Raw genomic sequence first — 22333 nt, forward strand, 5'->3', positions numbered from 1 at the left:
TCATGTTGCTTTTAATGGCTGATCCAAACACACTCTCCCAGGCAAAAGCAATCGAATACCTAGATCCCATGTCAGACACAATACAACGATAACAGCACTATCAAACTCCATGTGCTCAGGCCAAGGCAATCGAGTACCTATCACCAATGTCAGACATAACATTTCCTCCCCCCTCACAGAATTTCAAACATGAAATGTAGTGACAAAGTCCTGTAGGTGGCCAGGGCGAGAACGTGTACAAACAGGCCGAGGTGCAGACTGGTGAAGAGCAGGCCGAAGTGGGGACTGGTGAGGGGCAGGCTGAGGCACAATATCTGCTTGAGGGTTGGCTGGTTGAGCCACATGTGCATCCCGCCACTCTGGGGGTAAGGCTTGGGGATTAGGTCCGTATAATCCCGCATCGGGGGTGCTGGCACCTTCCGAAGGCGGCTGGCATGCCACCGAGAGCTGTCAGTGAGGCAGAAAGTGGCTGGTCGAAGTTGGCAGCTGATTTGGAGAGGGGAGGACCAGAAAGAGGCCATCTTATTGTTGCGGTGAGGCCTGCGGACTCTGACCCAATCAGAAACTGAGATGTTGGGTGCCTTGGTCCTCTTCGACTGGTCGAAGCGGAGTTTCATCTTCTCCTGCTGTCTAGCGACTGTGGCTTGAGCCCGTGGAGCAGGGCTCTGAGCTAGTGAGGGGCGGAGCCTGCCAAGGGGCAGCATGAGGGATGCGGGTGAGACCCCTGTAGTGGAATGATGGGAGGCTCTGTAGTGCAGCAGTATGTGGAGGAGGGCCTTGTCAAATGCACACCCCTGGGATAGGTGTGCTCTGAGGCCATTTTTCAGTGTCTGGTTAAAACGCTCCACCCCCCCATTTGACTCAGGGTGGTAGTATGCTGTGATGGATGCCCTTGCTCTCAAGGTAAGAGAGTTCCTAAGAGACCATTTGGGGGCCACTGTCTGTGGTGATGGCCTTTGGATGCCCCCAGCGGGAGAAGAGGGACTCAAGGATATCGATGATGACCCGAGAGGTGACGGAGCCCACGGCAGTGACCTCTGGCCATTTTGAGTGCAGGTCATAATAGGTCACCACTAGGAACCGTTGATGGTGGGGGACACCATGGGTCTCCCCGCAGATGTCCAGCTGCAGGTGCTCCCAGGGCTGAGAGGGCCAGGCAAGGGGTTGCAGGGGTGGAGGAGCTTGGTGGCCAGTCTTGCCACTTACAAGGCAGGATGCACAGTCCTTGACCAGGGCCTCGATTTCCCTGTCGATATCCGGCCACCACACTAGGTCTCGGCATCGTTGTTTGAGCTTCACTATGCCCAAGTGGCCCTCGTGCGCCATGGATAAAACACGCGCACGAAGGGCACTTGGGACCACAGTGCAGAGCCCACGTGCAACACAGGAGTCATTCCAGCAGGAGAGCTCCTCTTTAACTCTGGAGTAGGCAGACAGTTCCTCAGGCACCTTGCGAGGCCAGCCAACTCTGATGAAGGTGCACAGCTGGGAGAGGGCCGGATCCTGTTCAGAGGCCTCTTTGAGCTCCTGGAGACAGACTGTGGTTTGGAGAGGCGTGTGCAGCATCTGGACGATATCCTGTTCCACATGTTCAGACCCAACGAGTGGGGCTGGGGCAGAGACAGTGTGGGAGAGCAGATCTGCAACAACATTGTCACGTCCTGGTGTGAACTGGAGACTGAAATTGTATTGGCGGAGGCGGTCAGACCAGCGGTGTAGACACAGTGGTCTGTGGCCCGTGTCGGATGTTGACAGCAGGGCAGTGAGAGCCTGGTGATCGGTTCGCAGGGTGAAGGCACGGCCATACGTGTACAGGTGCCACTGCTCACATGCCCAGACGCACGCCAGCGCCTCACGCTCACCTACTGAGTACTTCTGTTCAGTGGGGCTAAGGGCTCTGGAGGCAAAGGCGATTGGTTTCTCCACTCCATTCTGTATCTGCGATAACACTGCCCCCACAGCTGCAGCGGACGCGTCACAGGTGACGAGGGTAGGGCTGGCGACGTCAAAGTGAGCCAACACTGGAGGCGACGTGAGCTGCGATTTGAGGAGGTGAACAGCTTCCGTACAGGCTTGTGACCACACCCAGGGCTCATCCTTTCGCAGGAGCTGGCGCAGTGGGGCTGTGGTGGCTGAGTACTGGGGCAAAAACTTCAGGTAGTACCCAGTCATGCCAAGGAAGGAGGCAACCTGTGCTGCAGAGCTGGGTTCTAGGATGCTGTGAATGGCATCCATGTTTGACTGGAGTGGGGATATACCATCAGCCGACAACCGAAACCCCACAAATTCGATCTCTGAAACAGCAAAGACACACTTTTCGCCATTCAGTGTGAGCTTGTGTTTTGCTAGAGCTGTGAAAACTCTGTGAAGGTGTTCGTCGTGAGTGGAGGTCAAGGGCCCATGCACGACAATGTCATCCAGGTAGATGGCCACCCCAGGAATGCCCGCGAGCACAGAGGACATCACCTTTTGGAAGCAGCTGGGTGCAGAGCTAAGTCCAAATGGCATCCTGGTGTACCGAAAGATGCCAGCATGTGTCACAAAAGCAGTGAGGTCCCTGCTGCTGGGGTGGAGGGGGAACCTGTAGATAGCCCTGTCGAAGGTCCAGTTTTGAGAACAGGATGGAACCATAGAACTGCGCTGTGAGTTCCTCTGACGTGGGCAGTGGATATTTGCCAGGGATTACGGCCTTATTCACTGCTCGAAGATCGACACAGACGCGTAGACCACCTGACTTTTTCGTTGCGACCACCAGGTTGGAGACCCATGGGGAGGCATCAACTGGTTCGATGATGCCAGCTTCCAGTAGCTGCTTTAGTTCAGCTGTGACCCCGTCACGGAGAGCAAGCGGGATGCGGCGCAGTGGCTGAATGACAGGGGTAACGGTGGAGTCAACCATGGGCTGGTGGGTGAAGGCAGTCAGGCAGCCCAGACCCTCAAAGAGTGCTGGCCATGTTTGGTGCCACGGTGAGGCGACGTGCAGAATCGCAGACCCACCGGTGTCCAAGAGAGAAAAACCCAGGTCAGTGAAAAGATCCAGTCCCATCAGGTTAGCTCCTTGGCGTGCCACATGAAAACAAAAATCTGGCAAAACTTTTGTTCCATAGCGTACAGTGAGGTTGACTGAGCCCACCAGTCCAATTTTCGAATTACCATACCCGCAAAAGGCAGTGGAGGGCGCAGAGAGTGGCAGGGAGCTGAAAAAATGTTTGAATGTGTCCACATTCAGCAGTAAGACACTGGCGCCGGTATCCAACAACAGAGGGATGCACACATCATTCAGGTTAATTGTGCATGACTTGAAAGCCACTACTGGCCCAGAGCTCACATTGTGAATTATAGTGCTTGAGGACTGAGAGTGTTCAGTTGTAGCAACCGGGGCAGAGCGGCAGACATTGGCAAAGTGATTTTATTTTCCACAATTGTGACAGGCTTGGCCGCGCGCGGGGCAATTCTGCGCTCTGGTAGCATGTGAACGAGATCCACAGTTTCCACACTGTTGCCGCGGTAGCGCGCGTTGCTGCCGTTGCGCGAGCATTGCAGTGTCAGGGCTGTCGGGGCCGAGGGCGCCGTCACTGGGTGTGTGTGCTAGTTTCGCTGCACATTTGGCTGCAGACTCCACTTGAAAGGCAATGTTAACTGCCTGTAACAACGACAGATCGTCGGACTCGAGTAACAGTCTTTCACGCACTCTCACGTTGTTGGTGTGCTCTATTAGTTGATCACGCACCATCTCATCTTGTAGTGCACCGAACTTGCACGAGCTAGCTAACCCCCTCAAATTCGCCACGTATTGATGCACAGACTCGCCGGGAAGTTGGTGACGCTGCCTAAAAATGACTCGCCGCAGGAGGGCACTTTGTGGGGCAGAGAAGTGTGTGCTTAACAGAGCCACAGCCACATCATATGTTTGAATTGAGTCTGCTGTGCCTAATGTCCCAAGAACACGCTGGCCCTCCGCTCCCAAGCAATGGGATAACAGTGCCTTTTTCCGTGCTGTACTCACATTTTCTAGTCCGAGAGCAGTGAGGTAGGTTTCAAAGGACTGTAACCAGCGAATCCATGGGATCGGGGGCTCACCGGGTAGTGCAAGGAAGGGAGGAGGTGGTGGAAGAGAGATTTCAGCCATCCTCGTCGCCAAATGTTGCGTTTACAAAGATAATCCAGAGGCCATATGCAGAGCTCAGTTCATGTTGCTTTTAATGGCTGATCCAAACACACTCTCTCAGGCAAAAGCAATCGAATACCTATATCCAATGTCAGACACAATACAACGATAACAGCACTATCAAACTCCATGTGCTCAGGCCAAGGCAATCGAGTACCTATCACCAATGTCAGACATAACAATGATTTTATGGATATTAATTAAGTCAGCAATTGGTGCTGAGCACATTGCAAAGCAAGCTAACAGTCTGAACTGACCTAAGCAGAGCTAGATTAAAGATAAAAAGGTTTCTGTGCTGCCATGTATGATTTCCTTTTTTAATCAAAGAGCCATAAGGAGAGCTTGTTTGTGGGCCACTTTATTATAAGTATTCTTTTTCAATTAAGTATGCACCAGAGTATTTATGGAATCCATTATATGACATCAAAATTTGTAAAAAATAAATGATATTTATTTATCATAACTGTTGTTCATGAACAATGAGCTGCTTTCAATTAAAATAAATTAAATCAGTCCTTTGAGTAATGACCTTTTCTCAATAATGACCAAAATATATCCAATTAGATTCAATCAATAGATAGTTCTAGTATAGTGAGAAAAATAGTGCTGAGATAGTGGGGTTGATTTGGATTAAGATTTTTTTGTCTGATCTAATCTGTAACAAATTAGTTTTTGAAGTACTAACTGTAGTGTATGTACCTTTAAGAGGAGAACTACTTTTACAGCTCCTGTATCCTGTAGTACCGGCAGTGACCACACCTGTATATAAACCCTGAGTAGGGATCTGTACAGTTAGTTTTTTTAGAATACCCTCATCTGCAGTCTCCGTCTATTTATTGAAGAACACCATACCTCAAGATTCACGGATTTAACAGTGGCGATGAGGTAGATTCGAACCTACCTGCAACTCTGCATTTCCTCTCAGGGATTCGCTCCTGGAGGACAGTGGAAGAAAGTCGAGGCCAGAAGCACGGGCGTCGACCACAAGCAACCACCCAGTCATCCAGCAGAGATTGAGCATCGCAGGGGAGGCTGTTGAGAGCTGGGCTTGGTTCTCCAGTCACGACGATCCAGCGCAACAGGCTGGCAACAGGTACGGCACAGACCCTTCCCGGACAGCGGCGGCTGGAGCCGACCGACGGCACAGAAAAGGCCGAGCAGCGTCGATGGGGTAAGAGAGAGGGTAAAGCACAGCTGGGGTTCAGGACCGAGCGGCGTCAACGAGAGAGGCACGCAGGAAAATGCGCAGAGCGCAGCCAGTGCACAAGGGCTGAGCAGCATCCGCGGGGGAAGAAAGGAAGCGCGGGAGACGCCATTTGAGCCGCAGCGGAGAAGAAGGGAGAGCGCGGGAGACGCCATTTATGAAGCCGCAGCAGAGAAGAAGGGCGAGCACGAGAAGAAAGGGAAGTGCGGGAGATGCCATTTTAGCCAGTCTAACCACACCCAGGGATGCCGAAGAGTGGCAGTGTCACAGCATTCGACAATGAAGTCGAAGATTGGGCGACATATGTAGAACACATTGAAGCGTACTGCAAGGCGAATGAAGTGCCAGATGCCAGGAAAGCACTGGTATTGTTGAATTCCATGGGTGCAAAAACGTATGGCTTACTGCGAAACCTAGTAACCCCAGAGAAGCCAGTGGATAAGGATTTTGAAAGCATAGTGGCAATCCTACAGGACCACTTAAACCCCACACCACTGCTGATAGCAGAAAGATTTAAGTTTCACAAAAGGAACCAGCATAAAGATGAAAGTAATGCTGAGTAACGGAACTGCGCAAGCTATCGAAACACTGCCAGTTTGGAATGGGACTAGCAGATACGTTAAGGGACAAGTTTGTGTGTGGGCTTCAAAGTGAAGGAACCCAGAAACGGTTTCTATCAGAAAAGGATCTTACGCTGGACAAGGCTTTCAGCATGGCAGTATCACACGAAGCAGCAGCACGGGGCGCTGCAGAGATACAACGGAGACCGCAAGAATAGGGCACCAATGAAATGTCATATGGAGCAGTGAAGTGTTATTGCTGCAGCAGAACAACACATGACCAGAAGGATTGTTGGTTCAAGGACCAAGTGTGCAGACAGTGTGGAAAAGCAGGACACATAGCAAGAGTCTGCAGGTCGGGAAAGAAAACCAGCAGCAGGAAATCTCCACAGGAGAAGTACAAAAAGGTACATAAGGTGACGGAGAGTAGTTCAGACGAACAGAAAAGTGATACAGACTCCGGAAGCAAGGAGCTGGGTTGTCTGAAACTACATAATGTAATCAAAATGGAGGATCACCAAACTATCTGGGTCACGCGCAAGATAGATGGAGTCCAAGTGAAAATGGAATTGGACAAAGGATCAGCCCTAACAGTCATAAACCGAAGGGACTACAAGCGGCTATTCTCACATATACCCTTGAGAGATACAGAGATTGTCTTGAAGACGTACACGGGGCAAAAAGTCTACCCCAAAGGAAAAATAAGGGTGAACGTGATATACAACGACAAGGAAACACCAAAAATGGACCTATATGTATTGCCAGATGGAGGACCACCACTACTAGGACGTGAATGGATCCGGAAGATACAGTTAGATTGGCATTCCATACAAGCACTGACGGTAGAGGCCAAAAAGGATGATGACGTCACACCTGGACGACTGTCAAAAATGTTAACTGACGCACAAGAAGTGTTCCAGGAGGGACTCGGAACACTAAAAGGCATAACAACGACGATCAAAACAGAGGAAAATGCAAGCCCAAAGTTTTTTAAGGCCAGACCGGTGCTATTAACAACTCATTATCTACACATGGAGATGATATATGAGACTACGATTTCCAGGAACCAAAAGCTTTAAATTGCCAGAGCTATTGCAATCTTGTGCTGGAAGCAATATTCATTTTCCTTGTATGGCTAATTTCTCTTTCCAAGATGAGCTATTTTATTAGTGCTCTAACAACTCTGACCAAAACGTGCTCAATGACAATAATCAAACTTGAACGTCAATTGATTCAAAGTCAGGGCCTCTTGGGTGAAATGTTTTCTTTTTATCCCAATTCTCCAATGTATCAGGATCAGTATATATAACTGAAATGAGAAACATAGGAGTCCCTTGTGGTTAGTGGCTTTAGAGCTGATGCCAGACCACAAATGTGTGGAAGGCCAAAGCTGATGGTGTTAGTTTTCTGCTCCACACAGCAATTTATAAACAGCCCAAATGCCAGTGCAGCTTGTGATTACTGTCCTAATTACTGTTGTGAAAGAGCCAAGACACAACTCAGAAAACTGAACATTCACTGGAAATGTGCTACTGAATGTGGGCTTATTACAGTATGTTATCCAAATAATACACAGTAATGTAGAAACAAAGTCAGCTCAAATATTCATATATTTTCACTCCTGGAACAGCAGAATCTCTACAAGCATTGAATATTCAAAGATAATTCAGGAGAACGTTGGGTGCAGTGCTGAAACATGAAAAGGCTAGACACATTGGTTGGACAGTAACTTGAGGAAGTCACAGAATCATAGAATGGTTACAGCAGAGAAGGAGGCCATTCGGCCCATCGAGCCCGTGCCGGTTCTCTGCAAGAGCACTTCAGCTAGTCCCACTCCCCCGCCCTTTCCCTAGCCCTGCAAATTTTATTCCTTCAGGTACTTATCCAATTCCCTTTTGAAAGCCATGATTGAATTTGCCTCCACCACCCTTTCAGGCAGTGCATTCCAGATCCTAAGCACTCGCTGCGTAAAAAAGTTTTCCCTCATGTCGCCTTTGGTTCTTTTGCCAATCACCTTAAATCTGTGTTCTCTGGTTCTCAACCCTTCCGCCAATGGGAATAGTTTCTCTCTATCTACTCTGTCTAGAACCCTCATGATTTTGAACACCTCTATCAAATCTCCTCTCAACCTTTTCTGCTCTAAGGAGAACAACCCCAGTGTTATGTTCATAAATAAATAGACGTTTTCATTATGAACAACTAGCTTGTGCTAGTCATTTATTCAGCCATATGGACTAGTATACAGGCATCCATCTTGACTACTGCCATGTGGGTAGCCCACTACTAAACATACAGCTCCACCTAGTGTACCATTCTAGAATGACATGTTACTGATCATTACATCCCCCTTCCTTAGAGGTTAAACAAAATCAATATCAATCAAAATCAATCATAATGACATAAACATCTTCACAACAGTTAACACATTTTCAAAGCTTTACTTTATGAACTCTAAGCTTTTCATTCTTTTATTATAGTTTTCTTCGTACTCAAAGATTAAGTCTATCTGGCTTTTTTACTTCACGTGTGGATCTTCTCAGCACAGGTAAGTCTGATGTGTTTTCCTGAGAGCCTGTATGTGTGTTTGTGTTAGATTGTTCTGGTGGTGAGTGACAAGATTCAGTTGTGGCATTGTCATCGATTTGCTCTTGGATAGTTTCTTGTGTTTTCAGGAGGGAACGGCGGTTCCTCCTGAGAATCTGTCCTTCCTCAGTTCTAATAGTGTATGACCTTGGTCCTACTTCCTCAAGAACTGTAGCTTTCCTGTTCCATGCATCTGGATCCTCAATCCTGACAACATCATCCCTTGTCAATGGTTTCAGAGTTTTGGATGACTTGTCATAGTGTGATTTCTGTTTCAGCATTAACAGTTGAAGTCTCTGTCTCAGTTCCTTACTCTGCTTTTCTTTTGCACAGCAGGGTAGCGTGGTGCGCAACTTGCGACCCATTAGGAGTTCAGCAGGTGAAGAACCACAGTCTAAAGGGGAGGCTCGGTAGCTCAGCAGGGCGAGATAAGGATCAGACTTGCTTTCTGTTGCTTTCTTCAGTAGCTGCTTGAGAACTTGAACACCTTTCTCTGCCTTACCATTTGACTGAGCATACAGAGGACTGGATGTGATGTGTTGAAAGTCATAATGTGCTGCAAACTGTTGCCACTCCTTACAGTTGAAGCACAGACCATTGTCGCTAACGGCAACCCTGGGAATTCCATGTCTGGCGAAGATGTATTTAACATGCATTATGACACTGCTTGCTGATGTGCTTGAGAGCAGCGCCATCTCAGGATAGTTAGAATAGTAGTCAATCACTATTAGATAGTCTTTACCATTCAAATGAAAGAGGTCCATACCAACCTTTTGCCATGGTGCTGTTGGTAAGTCAGCTACTATCATTGGTTCCTTTGCTTGTTTGTTTTGGTGTTTCTGACATGTCTCACATTCGCCTATCATGTTCTCAATGTCCTTATTTATGCCAGGCCAATAAACAGTGTCTCTTGCTCTCCTTTTGCATTTTTCAATTCCAAGGTATCCATCTTGAATCCTTTTGAGCATGTCTTGACGTAGAGCCTGTGGAATGACTATTCTGTTCTGTTTTAGTAATAGTCCACTTGCGACACTTAAATCTGACCTGATGTGATAGTACTTTGGACAGGAACCTTTTGGCCAACCATGATGAATGTTCTCTATTACTGTTTGTAACACTGTGGCCTAGAAATTCAGTTTTGCCAGTTTTGGGGCGCTAATGTTAGCACCCGCCCGACTTTAGCGCCCGCCCCAAAGTTGCGCCCCCTTCGCCGAAATTGAGTTGCTTCGCCCTAAGAGGTTGCTGGAGCGCTAAAAGAGGCGTTACACGACTATCTTTAGGCGCTAAGCCGGCGGTGCAGAGGGATAGCGCCGAGGCGGGGCGCAGCGCGGGTGCGGTCATTTTTTGATTGACAGCAGACCCCGTGGCGCCGGCCAGCTCTTAAAGGGGGAAGGGACGATTTGGTCTGCTGCCACGCCCTGCACACTGCAGCTTTCAAACTAGGCCTCAACACTGCTGCTGAGCCCAAGGAGCCATGGCAACGCATGAGAAGGCCCGTGAGCGTGTCCTGCGCTTCTCAGAGCGTGATCGGGATATCATGCTGACAGCATTGGAGAAGAGGCGCAGGATCTCGTTCCCAGACACTGGCAGGAATCCCACCCACCGCGTCTACACCAAAGCCTGGAGGGAGATCGCCACCAGGGTGTCGTCCTACGGCAATGCCCCCAGGGACAAGGTGCAATGTCGGAAGAAATACAATGACCTGACCAGGATTGTTAGGGTGAGTACCCTTTCCACTCTCCTCCTCATTCTTGCATGTACACCTGACATGATGGGCAAAGGGACCTGAAAGGCCTAATGGGCAGCCCTCAGCCAGCAGCTTTGGGACAGTCATGAGCATCTATTGCACATTCTGCACTTTACACACTGGCCAAGCTATTCCACCATGAGAGGCAGTGCACACTAGATCAGGGCTACACTCTGGCCAAGCTATTCCACCATGGGAGGCAGTGCACACTACGTCACGGCTACACACCGTACTTAGAGCCCGTCCTTTCTCTTGTAGGCTAAACTTGCGAATAATCGCAAGTGCCGCGACATCACCGGGGGAGGCCGCGCCAAGTTCCAGAAGCTCACTCCCCTGGAGGAGCGCGTGAGTGGCCTCATGGGAGGCTGCGTGATTGTGCCCAGAGCGTGCGGAGAAGCCGACCCTCCGCTGCCCGGCAATGGTAAGGACCTCGCCTTTTGGCCCTCTCTCGTCGCACTTGCGCATCTGAGCTACCTCCTTTGCCACTGTGCCACCAATGCGCTGAATGCCACCAGTCATGACTCCCTCGCTGACGCCCTCTCCTCACTCTGAAGCTACTCTTGTGCCTTCCTGCTTTCAGCTGGTGACGAAGAGCTCCCTGAAGCTGCCAGTGACAGCCCCTCCGAACAGGAGGAGGAGGAGGAAGAGCAATCCAGACCATCAGGGGAGGACTCAGGTCCCGCAGCAGAGGGCGAAGTGTTGGACACGTCTTCCCTGGACGAGAGCCTGGAGCAACTTTCGGAGGGGAGTGCAGCTGCTGGGACCAGTGGCGTCCAGCCACCCAGGAGGGCTGCGGGTGGGCCGCGGCCTTCCCCCCAGAGGGGGGAAGGATCGGAGGGGAGTGCAGTTGCTGCGGACATTCGGTGCCAGCAACGTGCCAAGGGTCGCCTAGCTCGGACCCCTGCTCCCCAGCGGGAGAGTCCCGCCTCCAGTCCGGCCAGCTTCACCTCGGAGGAGGCGCGCCAGCTGGACCAAATGGCCGAGGATTCGGACCGCCGCCACACAGAGCTCATGCAGGTGGTGGGACGGATGCCTGAGGCCATCGAGTCGCTGGCGACCAGTGTGCGGGAGTTTGGGGCATCAAATGCCGAGAGTGGCCGGATGATGATGGAGGTAGTGGAACGGATGCCTCCGGCGATGGAGTCGCTGGCTGATGCCGTCAAGTCAGTGGCGGATGTGATGCGGGCGCAGACCAGGGCAACAGGGGCACTCACTGCTGCCACACGCGCTGCCTCAGCCAGGCATCGCCAGGACACCCGCCGCGCTGCAGCAGCACAGCGATCCTCCCTTCGGCTGATTGGTGCGGATCGTGCAGTGCGTGCCCGGGCGAGTGCCAGCGTGTGACATCACCAGCCAGCACCTCCAATACGCCAGCTTGCCCACATTGCGCCATCCGTCGCCGCCACTCCCCCAGTGGAGCGTCAACGGCAAACGGCTGGAGCTGATGGTGGGCATGCACATGTGCGCCAATCAACAGCCGGCCCCTCGAGGCCCAAAGCCCGTGCACATTTTGTGCACATTTTCTCAAACGCAGGGCATTGTCTTGACTGGTGCTGGTAACCACAGCGTTTACAATTAAAAGTTCCATCCTCCGATTGCTTTGCATTTCTGTCCTGCCCACGTTTCTTCCCCTTGTAGGACACAGCACCGACAGCAGCACTGTCATTCACTACAGTCGCATTATTATTAATTTCACTGAAATTCTTTGCGTGCTGTTGAGCTAGCTCACTGGCATGGCATATTTTCACAGCATCCTCCAATGTTAGTTTGGTTTCTCTCAACAAATGTTCCCTGACCTTTTTATCATGAATACCAAACACAATCTGGTCACGAATCATGGATGATTTCAGTTCAGAGAAATTACATGTCTGTGCTTTCAGTTTCAGATCGGTCACAAAGCTATCAAAAGTCTCATTTTGCTGCTGTGTCCGTGAATTGAACACGTACCTCTCATAGGTCTCGTTCTTTTTGGGAGAACAATGTGTATCAAACTTCTTTAGCACATCGTCCATCTTTTCTCTGTCCTCCTCTTGATCAAATACAAACATATTAAATACCTCTATCGCCTGCGGGCCTGCAACCGTGAGCAGTAACGCTATTTTCCTTGCGTCTGGCTTCGTACCGAACCCGATGGCAGCAATGTAGAGTTCGAATTGTTGTTTGAAAGTCCGCCAATTGCAGTCGACATTCCCCGTGAGTTTCAAACCCTCCGGTGGCTTCAAATTCTCCATGTCGCATTTCACAATATTCAGCAGATATTACCAATCCTGGTACCATGTTATTTTCATAAATAAATAGACGTTTTCATTATGAACAGCTAGCTTGTGCTAGTCATTTATTCAGCCATGTGGACTAGTATACAGGCATCCATCTTGACTACTGCCTTGTGGGTAGCCCACTACTAAACATACAGCTCCACCTAGTGTACCATTCTAGAATGACATGTTACTGATCATTACACCCAGCTTCTCCAGTTTATCCATGTAACTGAAGTCCCTCATCCCTGGAACCATTCTTGTAAATCTTTAAGGTCTTCACATCCTTCCTAAAGTGCAGTGCCCAGAATTGGACAGAATACTCCAGTTGAGGCTGAACCAGTGTTTTATAAAGGTTCATCATAACTTCCTTGCTTTTGTACTCTATGCCTCTATTTATGAAGCCCAGGATCCCGTATGCTTTTTTAACTGCTTTCTCAACCTGCCCTGCCACCTTCAACGATTTGTGCACATATACCCTCAGGTCTCTCTGTTCATGCACCCGCTTTAGAATTGTACCCTTTAGTTTATATTGCATCTCCTTGTTCTTCCTACCTAAATGTATCATTTCGCACTTTTCTGCGTTAAATTTCATCTGCCACGTGTCCGCCCATTTCATCAGCCTGCCCATGTCCTCCTGAAGTCTGTTACTATCCTCGTCATTGTTTGCTACATTTCAGAGTTTCGTATCATCTGAAAACTTTGGGATTATGCCCTATATACCCAAGTCCAGGCCATTAATCTATATCAAAAACAGCAGTGGTCCTAATACCTGGGGAACACCACTGTATACTACCCTCCAGTCTGAAAAACAACCGTTCAACACTATTCTCTGCTTTCTGTCTCTTAGCCAATCTTGTATCCATGCTGCCACTGTCCCCTTAATCCCATGGACTTTAATTTTGCTAATAAGTTTATTATGTGGTACTTTGCCAAACGTTGTTAATACTTGCCTGATTGGGGTAGAAATTGGTCATCATTGTTCCATTTTCACAAGAGCACCTGAAATATGTCTAATGCCATATTGGCCCAGAACGATTTTCAGGTATTCGTGGCGGCCACCTAAAACATATGCTAATACGCCTGTTTTAGGTCCCCTATGAGAAATTGGGCTGCCCTGAGCATAACAGGCATTGGGCCTGCTCCATTCTGGTTTTCTGGACGTGGATGCAGCCTCACAAGTGGCTGGCACCAAAAAGGTAAGTAAAAACATTTTTTAAGGAACATGTGGAGCCAGATTCAGAAAATATTGCTATAAATCTTTAGTGCACATCCAGAATCAGCTCACCCTGATAGCCCTGGAAGCCCATTTTATACAAGGGTACATGACTAAGCGCTATAGTGGCACTAAAGCCAAGAAATCTCATGGGCATCTATATAACATCAGAGGCTGATTTTAATCTAATTAACTGTACACCGGCAGGTGATTCTGATGCCAGCACAAAACATGACTGGGAAATTGGATGGGACACTAAATGGACAGAAATCTGCTGTAATGGATCTTCACCTACTTTCCTGATTAATTCTGGCCATCTTATGCCTGTTAATCGGGTGTAATCGATTAGAAAATCTATGCTAGTGTTCTATATGTTGTAAGTCACCCATACATTAGATACAATAGCATTGTCTGTGTTTTCTCCTAAAATGTCAACATCAATTTTAATAATCAAAAAAAAAAATCGGAGATGTTGGTAAAGGTACGACTCGTGCCTCATACCAGCACAAACTGGCAGGCGGATGCCAACTTCGCGCTTGTTTTGAGCGGAAGTCGAATTTCTTGGCCACGGTCTCTACATATGATTTTCTCTCAACCGACTGCCTTAGATTCTTAAATCTGAAAAAATACTTTAAAAAAATCTGCTATTTTTGATCTATATCAAGCCAAATAGTATAAATTTATGTATTTTAAGAATAATAAAAGCACATAACTATTACCTATCCAATTGGAGGTGAAATATGTCTTGGGCGGAAGATAAAATGGCAATATCACATCAGCAGCCTGATTGAAAAAGAAAATTGGGCGGAGTGTAAAACGGGCTGCCAATTTTGTGCTATTGCCCTAGACAAATTTCACACCCGTTATTTCCTGGGTCATCCCTGAGATAGATCTCATGGGCTTAGATTTTCCAAATAGCATTGTTTTGCTGCCAATGGTCACCCATTTATTAGGGTACCATTGGCATTAAAATAGCACCAACTGGAAATGTCTATATCAAGTATAGTAGGAAGGATCTACGCAAGCTGTTTTTCACCATCCCAAGTATGCATATATTTCAAATACTCCTTATATTTCTACACTGAAATGCACATGTGAAGAGTGGAAGAAGCTGTACACTTTTAAATACACTAAATTTGGCTTTCACCCTGATAGAAATGAATACAAATATTATCAGATGATTGTCCTCAATCCTTCAGTTTTCCATCATATCAATAACAAATTTTGGGATTGCTGCAAACTTAACATGGACATGAACTGGCCACAGAGGGCGGTGGAGGCCAGTTCATTAAATATATTCAAGAAGGAGTTGGATACATTTCTTAAGGCTAAAGGGATCAAGGGATATGGGGAGAAGGCAGGGACAGGGTACTGAATTTGGATGATCAGCCATGATCTCATTGAATGGTGGAGCAGGCTCGAGGGGCCGAATGGCCTACTCCTGCTCCTATCTTCTATGTTTCTATGAATCCGAGAAATGAGAACAGGAGGAAAAGACAAATATTTGACATATATGATCAAATACTCTAAGCAGCTAAGGTTTCTCTATCATTTTGCCCAAATTTATAAGAAGAATGATTTGTAGCTGAAACTTAAATTTCTGGAGTATTTTTCCTAGCATGTATCGTACATCCCTCTGTATTACTCTGTGTGGTCACCATAGCGATGCGGTAGCCTACTTTGCATTTTCAATCATACTTCAAGATACTGAAATAGGATTAGTTCTTTCCACCGCCCCACTACTATTTCATGCTTATGTGAAAAATAGAATAATCTTAATGCATATACTATATATATGGTGAAAAAATTAACTCCGAGACTAATAAATCAAGTGAAATTCTTGACAAGAATGTGGCTTTCAGAAATTCCTTATTCCATAATGAATCTCAGAAGTTTAGAACGATGCCAATAATTTTCTGGTTTGGATTGCTAGGTTCCCAGAAAGAACAGCAAGTTTTAATCAACTATACTTACCCTGGGATACAAGGTCCACATTCTGCATCAGTGTCTGCAGTGCCTGGCGTCAAGACAGTGGCTCGAAAGAAACCCTCACAATCTTTGTGCCTTCTGCAGATCTGATATACACCCTTTGAGAATTTGCCATTCTGGCAAGGATGGCAGCCATAGGATTCATCCTTAACTCCATATCCACAGTTCTAAAGAAAATCACATGAATTAGAGGCCGTAGGTGGTTTGTATTGAAAAATATGACTGAAATATGTCTGCACTGCAGCAGTGCAATGCAAGAATTAGGTTATCAACTTTACCAGTAAAATATATAGCATGCTTATTCTACGTGTGTGGCATTGATGGTTATGAAATTGAGAAAGGAAGAGTTTGATTTTTTTCCACATCACGGAGGTGCTAAGGGAGATGTATAGTACTATACTGTTAAAAAATGATTTAATTTGGTGCTGGACATTTTTAATTTGAACCAATGCAGGCATGTTCTTTATTAATTTTAATACATTTCTGGTACACTGTCTCAACATTGTTTTAATTTATTTTTAAGTTGTGGCACAGTTAAGTTTTAAGTGACACTTCTACACCCCCCTCCCCTCACCCCTCGCTCACCTCACATTCCAAAAGATGCACACGAATCCAGAATCAAGGCCCCATGATGTCAGGCCCTGTTAGGGGCTGAGGCAAGTTAGTGAGAGACATGCTGCAATATTGTACTAGTGCTAAGTGGGGTGGGCTAGGGAGAGAATTAAAACTACAGGGTCTATATTACACATTATTGAATCGTAATAATGCCACAATTCATATGGTTTCATATAGTTTCCTAACTACAGCACTCCAAAAGTATGATCTAGCACTTTTGCTTGCCTCATCAGTAGCAAATAAAACTATGGGCCAAGTTTTGCTGTCAAAGTAACGGTGAGGCTTATGGCGCTCGCCATTATTTATGTGTAAATGGTACAGCAACTTCAGGCATGGGGCAGGGTTAAATGTGATAATCCAAAAGTGTCCAGGCTGTGCCGCTCCACAGTTAGTATTGAAAAAACGGCACTTTGCTGTATGCCTCATCGTTGACATCCATTGAATGTCATACAGTTGCATTATTAGCACGGTAGATATGAACTAAACCCGCTGCAAATATTTAAGGTTAGTAATTACAAGCATAAGTACCCTTTTACCGACATAATAAGTGTTAATGATTGTCAATTAACCTTTCTGGCACTGAAAATGAACTATTATAAGTGTGTAGTCTCATTCCTTCAGGTTGTGAATTATTTTAGGAGATTTAAAAACTGTCAAATTTTAAATTTAAATATTTTTCTTACTTTTCCTTTCTGTATATATCAATGATTGTGGTATATATATCAATGATTTATACTTCAATGTAGGGGACATGATTAAGAAGTTTGCAGATGATACAAAAATTGGTCGTGTGGTTGATAGTGAGGAAGAAAGCTGTAGGCTGCAGGAAAATATCAATGGACTGGTCAGGTTGGCAGAAAAGTGGCAAAGAAACATAGTAAAATAGGAGCAGGAGTAGGCCATTCGGCCCTTTGAGCCTGCTCCGCCATTCAATATGATCGTGGTTGATCCTCCATCTCAATACCATATTCCCGCTCTCTCCCCATACCCCTTGATGCCTTTTGTGTCTAGAAATCTATCTATCTCCTTCTTAAATATATTCAGTGACTTGACCGCCACAGCCTTCTGTGGTAGAGAATTCCACAGGTCCACCACCCTCTGAGTGAAGAAATTTCTCCTCATCTCAGTCCTAAATGTCCAACCCCGTATCCTGAGACTGTGACTCCTTGTTCTAGACCCCCCAGCCAGTCTGTCTAGCCCTGTCAGAATTTTATACGTTTCAATGAGATCCCCGCTCATTCTTCTAAACTCTAGTGAATACAGGCCTAGTCGACCCAATCTCTCCTCATACAACAGTCCTGCCATCCCAGGAATCAGTCTGGTGAACCTTCGCTGCACTCCCTCTATGGCAAGTATATCCTTTCTTAGGTAAGGAGACCAAAACGGCACACAGTACTCCAGGTGTGGTCTCACCAAGGCCCTGTATAACTGTAGCAAGACATCCATGCTCCTGTACTCAAATCCTCTTGCAATGAAGGCCAACATACCATTTGCCTTCCTAACTGCTTGCTGCACCTGCATGTTAGCTTTCAGTGACTGGTGTACAAGGACACCCAGATCCCAAATTATCACCATTTAAATAATACTCTGCTTTTCTGTATTTCCTACCGAAGTGGATAACTTCACATTTATCCACGTTATACTGCATCTGCCATGTATTTGCCCACTCACTCAACTTGTCTAAATCACCTTGAAGCCGCCTTGCATCTTCCTCAGAACTCACAATCCCACCTAGTTTCTTGTCGTCAGCAAACTTGGAAATATTACATTTGGTTCCCTCATCCAAATCATTGATGTATATTGTGAATAGCTGGGGCCCAAGCACTGGTCCCTGCGGTACCCCACTAGTCACTGCCTGCCACCCTGAAAAAGACCCATTTATTCCTACTCTCTGTTTCCTGTCTGTTAACCAATTTTCAATCCATGCCAGTATATTACCCCCAATCCCATGTGTTTTAATTTTGCACACTAACCTCTTATGTGGGACTTTATCAAAGGCCTTCTGAAAATCCAAATACACCACATCCACTGGTTCTCCCTTATCTATTCTACCAGTTATATCCTCAAAAAACTCCAGTAGGTTTGTCAAACACGCTTTCCCTTTCATAAATGTATGTTGATTTTGGTTAATCCCATTGCTATTTTCTCAGTGACGTGTTATCACATCCTTTATAATAGACTCTAGCATTTTCCCTACTACTGATGTTAGGCTAACCGGTCTGTAGTTCCCTGTTTTCTCTCTCCCTCCTTTTTTAAACAGTGGGGTTACATTTGCCACCCTCCAATCTGCAGGAACTGTGCCATAATCTATAGAATTTTGGAAGATGACAACCAACGCATCCACTATTTCCATGGCTACCTCTTTTAGTACTCTGGGATGCAGATTATCAGGCCCATGGGATTTATTGGCTTTCAGTCTCATTAATTTCTCCAGCACTATTTTTTTACTAATACTAATTTCCTTTAATTCCTCCTTCTCATTAGACCCTTGGTTCCCTAGCATTTCTGGGAAGTTATTTGTGTCCTCTTCTGTGAAGACAGAACCAAAGTATTTGTTTAATTGCTCTGCCATTTCCTTGTTCCCCATTATAAATTCTCCAGTTTCTGACTGTAAGGGACCTACATTTGTCTTCACCAATCTTTTTCTTTTTACATACTTGTAGATGCTGTTACAGTCCGCTTTTATGTTCCTTGCAAGTTTACTCTCATTCTCTATTTTTCCCCTCTTAATCAATCTCTTGGTCCTTTTTTGCTGAACTCTGAACTGCTCCCAATCCTCAGGCTTGCTACGTTTTCTGGCAACTTTATAGGATTCCTCTTTGGATTTAATACTATCCTTAATTTCTTTTGTTAGCCATGGTTGGGCCGCTTTTCCTTGTGTTTTTGCGCCAGAAAGGAATGTATAACTGTTGCAATTCATGCATTCGTTCCTTAAATGTTAGTCATTGCCTATCCACCATCATGCCTTTTAATGAAGCTCCCCAATCAATCATAGCCAACTCACTCCTCATACCTTCATAGTTTCCTTTGTTTAGATTTAGGACCCTAGTTTCGGATTGGACTTCTTAAAGAAAACACCCTGAGTTCTACACAAGCTTTTCCAATTTCGGACAATACAGTCCTTGTTCTTATAACCAAAACACTAACACCGCATTTCATTCTGCTTTCTATAGTACAGGTAGACTACCCTTTATCCGGACTTCCGAAAACCGAAACCCTCTAAAAACCTTCGGTTTTTAGAGGGCTCCGGTTGCGGAAGTTCGGATAAAGGGTAAGTCGTGCGCACAACCCCCCGCCGACCCCCCCGCCAGCCCCGACAACCGCCAACCCCGCCAGCCGCCGACCCCGCCAGCCCCGACAACCGCCGACCCCCCCGCGGACCCCGCCGGCCCCGACAACCGCCGACCCCGCCAGCCCCGACAACCGCCGACGCCCCCGCGGACCCCGCCAGCCCCGACAACCGCCGACCCCGCCAGCCGCCGACAACCGCCGACCCCGCCAGCCCCGACAACCGCCGACCCCGCCAGCCCCGACAACCGCCGACCCCCCCGCGGACCCCGCCAGCCGCCGACCCCCCCGCGGACCCCGCCGGCCCCGACAACCGCCGACCCCCCCGCGGACCCCGCCGGCCCCGACAACCGCCGACCCCGCCAGCCCCGACAACCGCCGACCCCCCCGCGGACCCCGCCAGCCCCGACAACCGCCGACCCCCCTCCCCCCGCGTACCCCGACCACCGCCGACCCCCCCCCCCGCGTACCCCGCCGGCCCCGACCCCCGCCGACCCCGACTGATTACGCTGAGCGTCAGCGTAAGTCGTGCGCACGACCCCCCGCCGACCCCCCCGCGGACCCCCGCCGACCCACCTTCCGAAATCCGAAATTCTCCTTTATCTGAAACTCGGCTGGTCCCGAGGTTTTCGGATAAAGGATAGTCTACCTGTACTGACCAGAAATTGTAGCCTGAAAAACTTTCAGATAGTTTTTTTGAAGAGTATAATCAGAAACTTGCATTAGTGAATACTAAAAAACCCAGAAATGTGATAAAAATTCAAACCTGGAAATCATTATAATGATTCCAATCTTGGAGTACAATTATATTTAATTGTAACGTGGCTCTAGCTTGTTAGGTTATAAATGTGGCCAGCTACCACTGATGATCTTCATAATTACAATGATAGTTAACATTTCAAACAGTGAATGGTAAAATAGAACCATGGCCAGTTGTTCCTACGTAAAAAGGCAATATGCCTGGCAATTTTCTGATCTGGCCAGATGGAAGGGTTGAGAGGAGGTTCAGCATTTCCCAACAGCATGAAAGAACATTTTAAGGAGCGAGTCACTTCAATAGATACGACACATTTCCTTGTGGTCAGCTCAAAAGCAGTACTTGCAAACTGGAAAACATGAAAAATACATACTTTCTAGTCTAAGAGATGGTGACAGACACGGCAAGAGGCAAGGGAAGCAGGTCCTAAACATTGAAAGTAAAATAAAATCTATACCAGTAGAGGTTCACCACATTCCACTCATATTACATTAAATAGAAAACCACCACAATATACAAACATACCAAAACAAAGAACAGGAAAGACCAACTGATCCATCAAGACCGTCCCACACGGTCATGGTGCAACTTATGACAGTATCTTTTCCCCCACCGCCTACCAAAAACCAGCATGCATCTCCTGGGAGAGGCAAAAAAAGAGGAAAAACCCCGAGGGCAATTTAGAAAAAAATACTGCAAAATTTCTCTCCAAGTACCAAAGGCAATCAGACAAGTTCCAGGAGCCCAATACCCCACCTACCTTTTATATATAGTCAGGAACTGGTCCAGTTCACTTTTGAATGTTTTCAGTGAATCGGCACTGGCTGCACATGCCAACAAATTGTTCCAGAGGTCGACAACACTCTGCTAAAAGAAATACCTCCTCTAACCTAGTTCTATGCTGATGTAAATTATACTCATGTCCCTTTATTCTCTTTAAGAGATCTAACTCAAACAGCCATGCACATGGACCAAATCTAATCCATTTATTTAAAAAACCTCAATCAAATTTCATCAAATTCTAGGCTTCTCATCTATTGTGGTAACTGAGGGCCTTTAAACTAGGTATCAATCTAATGGCCCTCCTCGGAATCTTTTCTAATGCCTCTATATCACCCACTATGTGAGGGGACCAAAACTGGTATTCTAAATGAGGCCTAAACAAAGTCTTATACAAAGACAATATAGTAGTTGTTTTGTATTTAATTCTCCAGGCAGTACATCTTAACACTATTTGCTTTTGCATTAGTCTCACAGCACTGGCCGTGGACCTTCATAGATTTATGTACATAACATCTAGGTCTTTCTCCCACTCAACAGCCTAAAGCTTGCAACCCTATAGCATCCGCAAACTTGTGGACAGTTCCCCCGATGCCTTCATCCAGAGCATCAATAAAGATGGTGAAGAGCAAAGGTTCTAACACCAATTCCTGTGGGACTACAATAGTAACCAGCCCCACGCAGAAACTTTACAATTAATAACTACCTTCTTGCTACAAAAATACAACCAATTCCTTATCCAACTCAAAATCTGTCTGCTGATCCCACAGGACTCTATCTTATTAAGTCCTTCTTCTTCTTCTTAGGCAGTCCCTCGGAACCGAGGATGACTTGCTTCCACATTAAAAATGAGTTCGCAGGTGATTGATGAGTCCAATGCGGGACCTACAGACTCTGTCACAGGTGGGGCAGATGGTGGCTGAAGGGGTGGGTGGGTGGGGTGCTTGGGTTGACGTGCGCTCCTTGCGCTGCCTGCGCTTGGCTTCCGCTTGCTCCTGGCGAAAAGACTCGAGGTGTTCGGCACCTTCCCGGATGCTTCTCCTCCACTTTGTGCGGTCTTGGGCCAGGGATTCTTATTAAGTAGTCTATAGCCTATTATGTGGCACCTTATCAAAGGTGTTCTGAAAAACTTACAATGGGATGTCTAGTTTGGCTAGATCCTGAGATGCCG

At 47.0% G+C, this 22333-nt stretch overlaps 1 protein-coding gene across 1 annotated transcript in view; it reads right to left on the minus strand.

Moving 5' to 3' along the window:
* The window catches only part of edar (ectodysplasin A receptor), a 50006-nt gene that overhangs the window by 21486 nt on the left and 6187 nt on the right, over window positions 1-22333 (minus strand). Inside the window, exon 3 of the mRNA XM_085999026.1 lies at window positions 15708-15889. Within this exon, the coding sequence (XP_085855152.1) occupies window positions 15708-15889 (182 nt within the window). The remainder of the gene's footprint in view (window positions 1-15707; window positions 15890-22333) is intronic.

The sequence above is a fragment of the Somniosus microcephalus genome, chromosome 10 (genome assembly GCF_052327205.1).
Source record: "Somniosus microcephalus isolate GS21.2 chromosome 10, FLI_Smic_1.0, whole genome shotgun sequence".
Taxonomy (NCBI): Eukaryota; Metazoa; Chordata; class Chondrichthyes; order Squaliformes; family Somniosidae; genus Somniosus; species Somniosus microcephalus.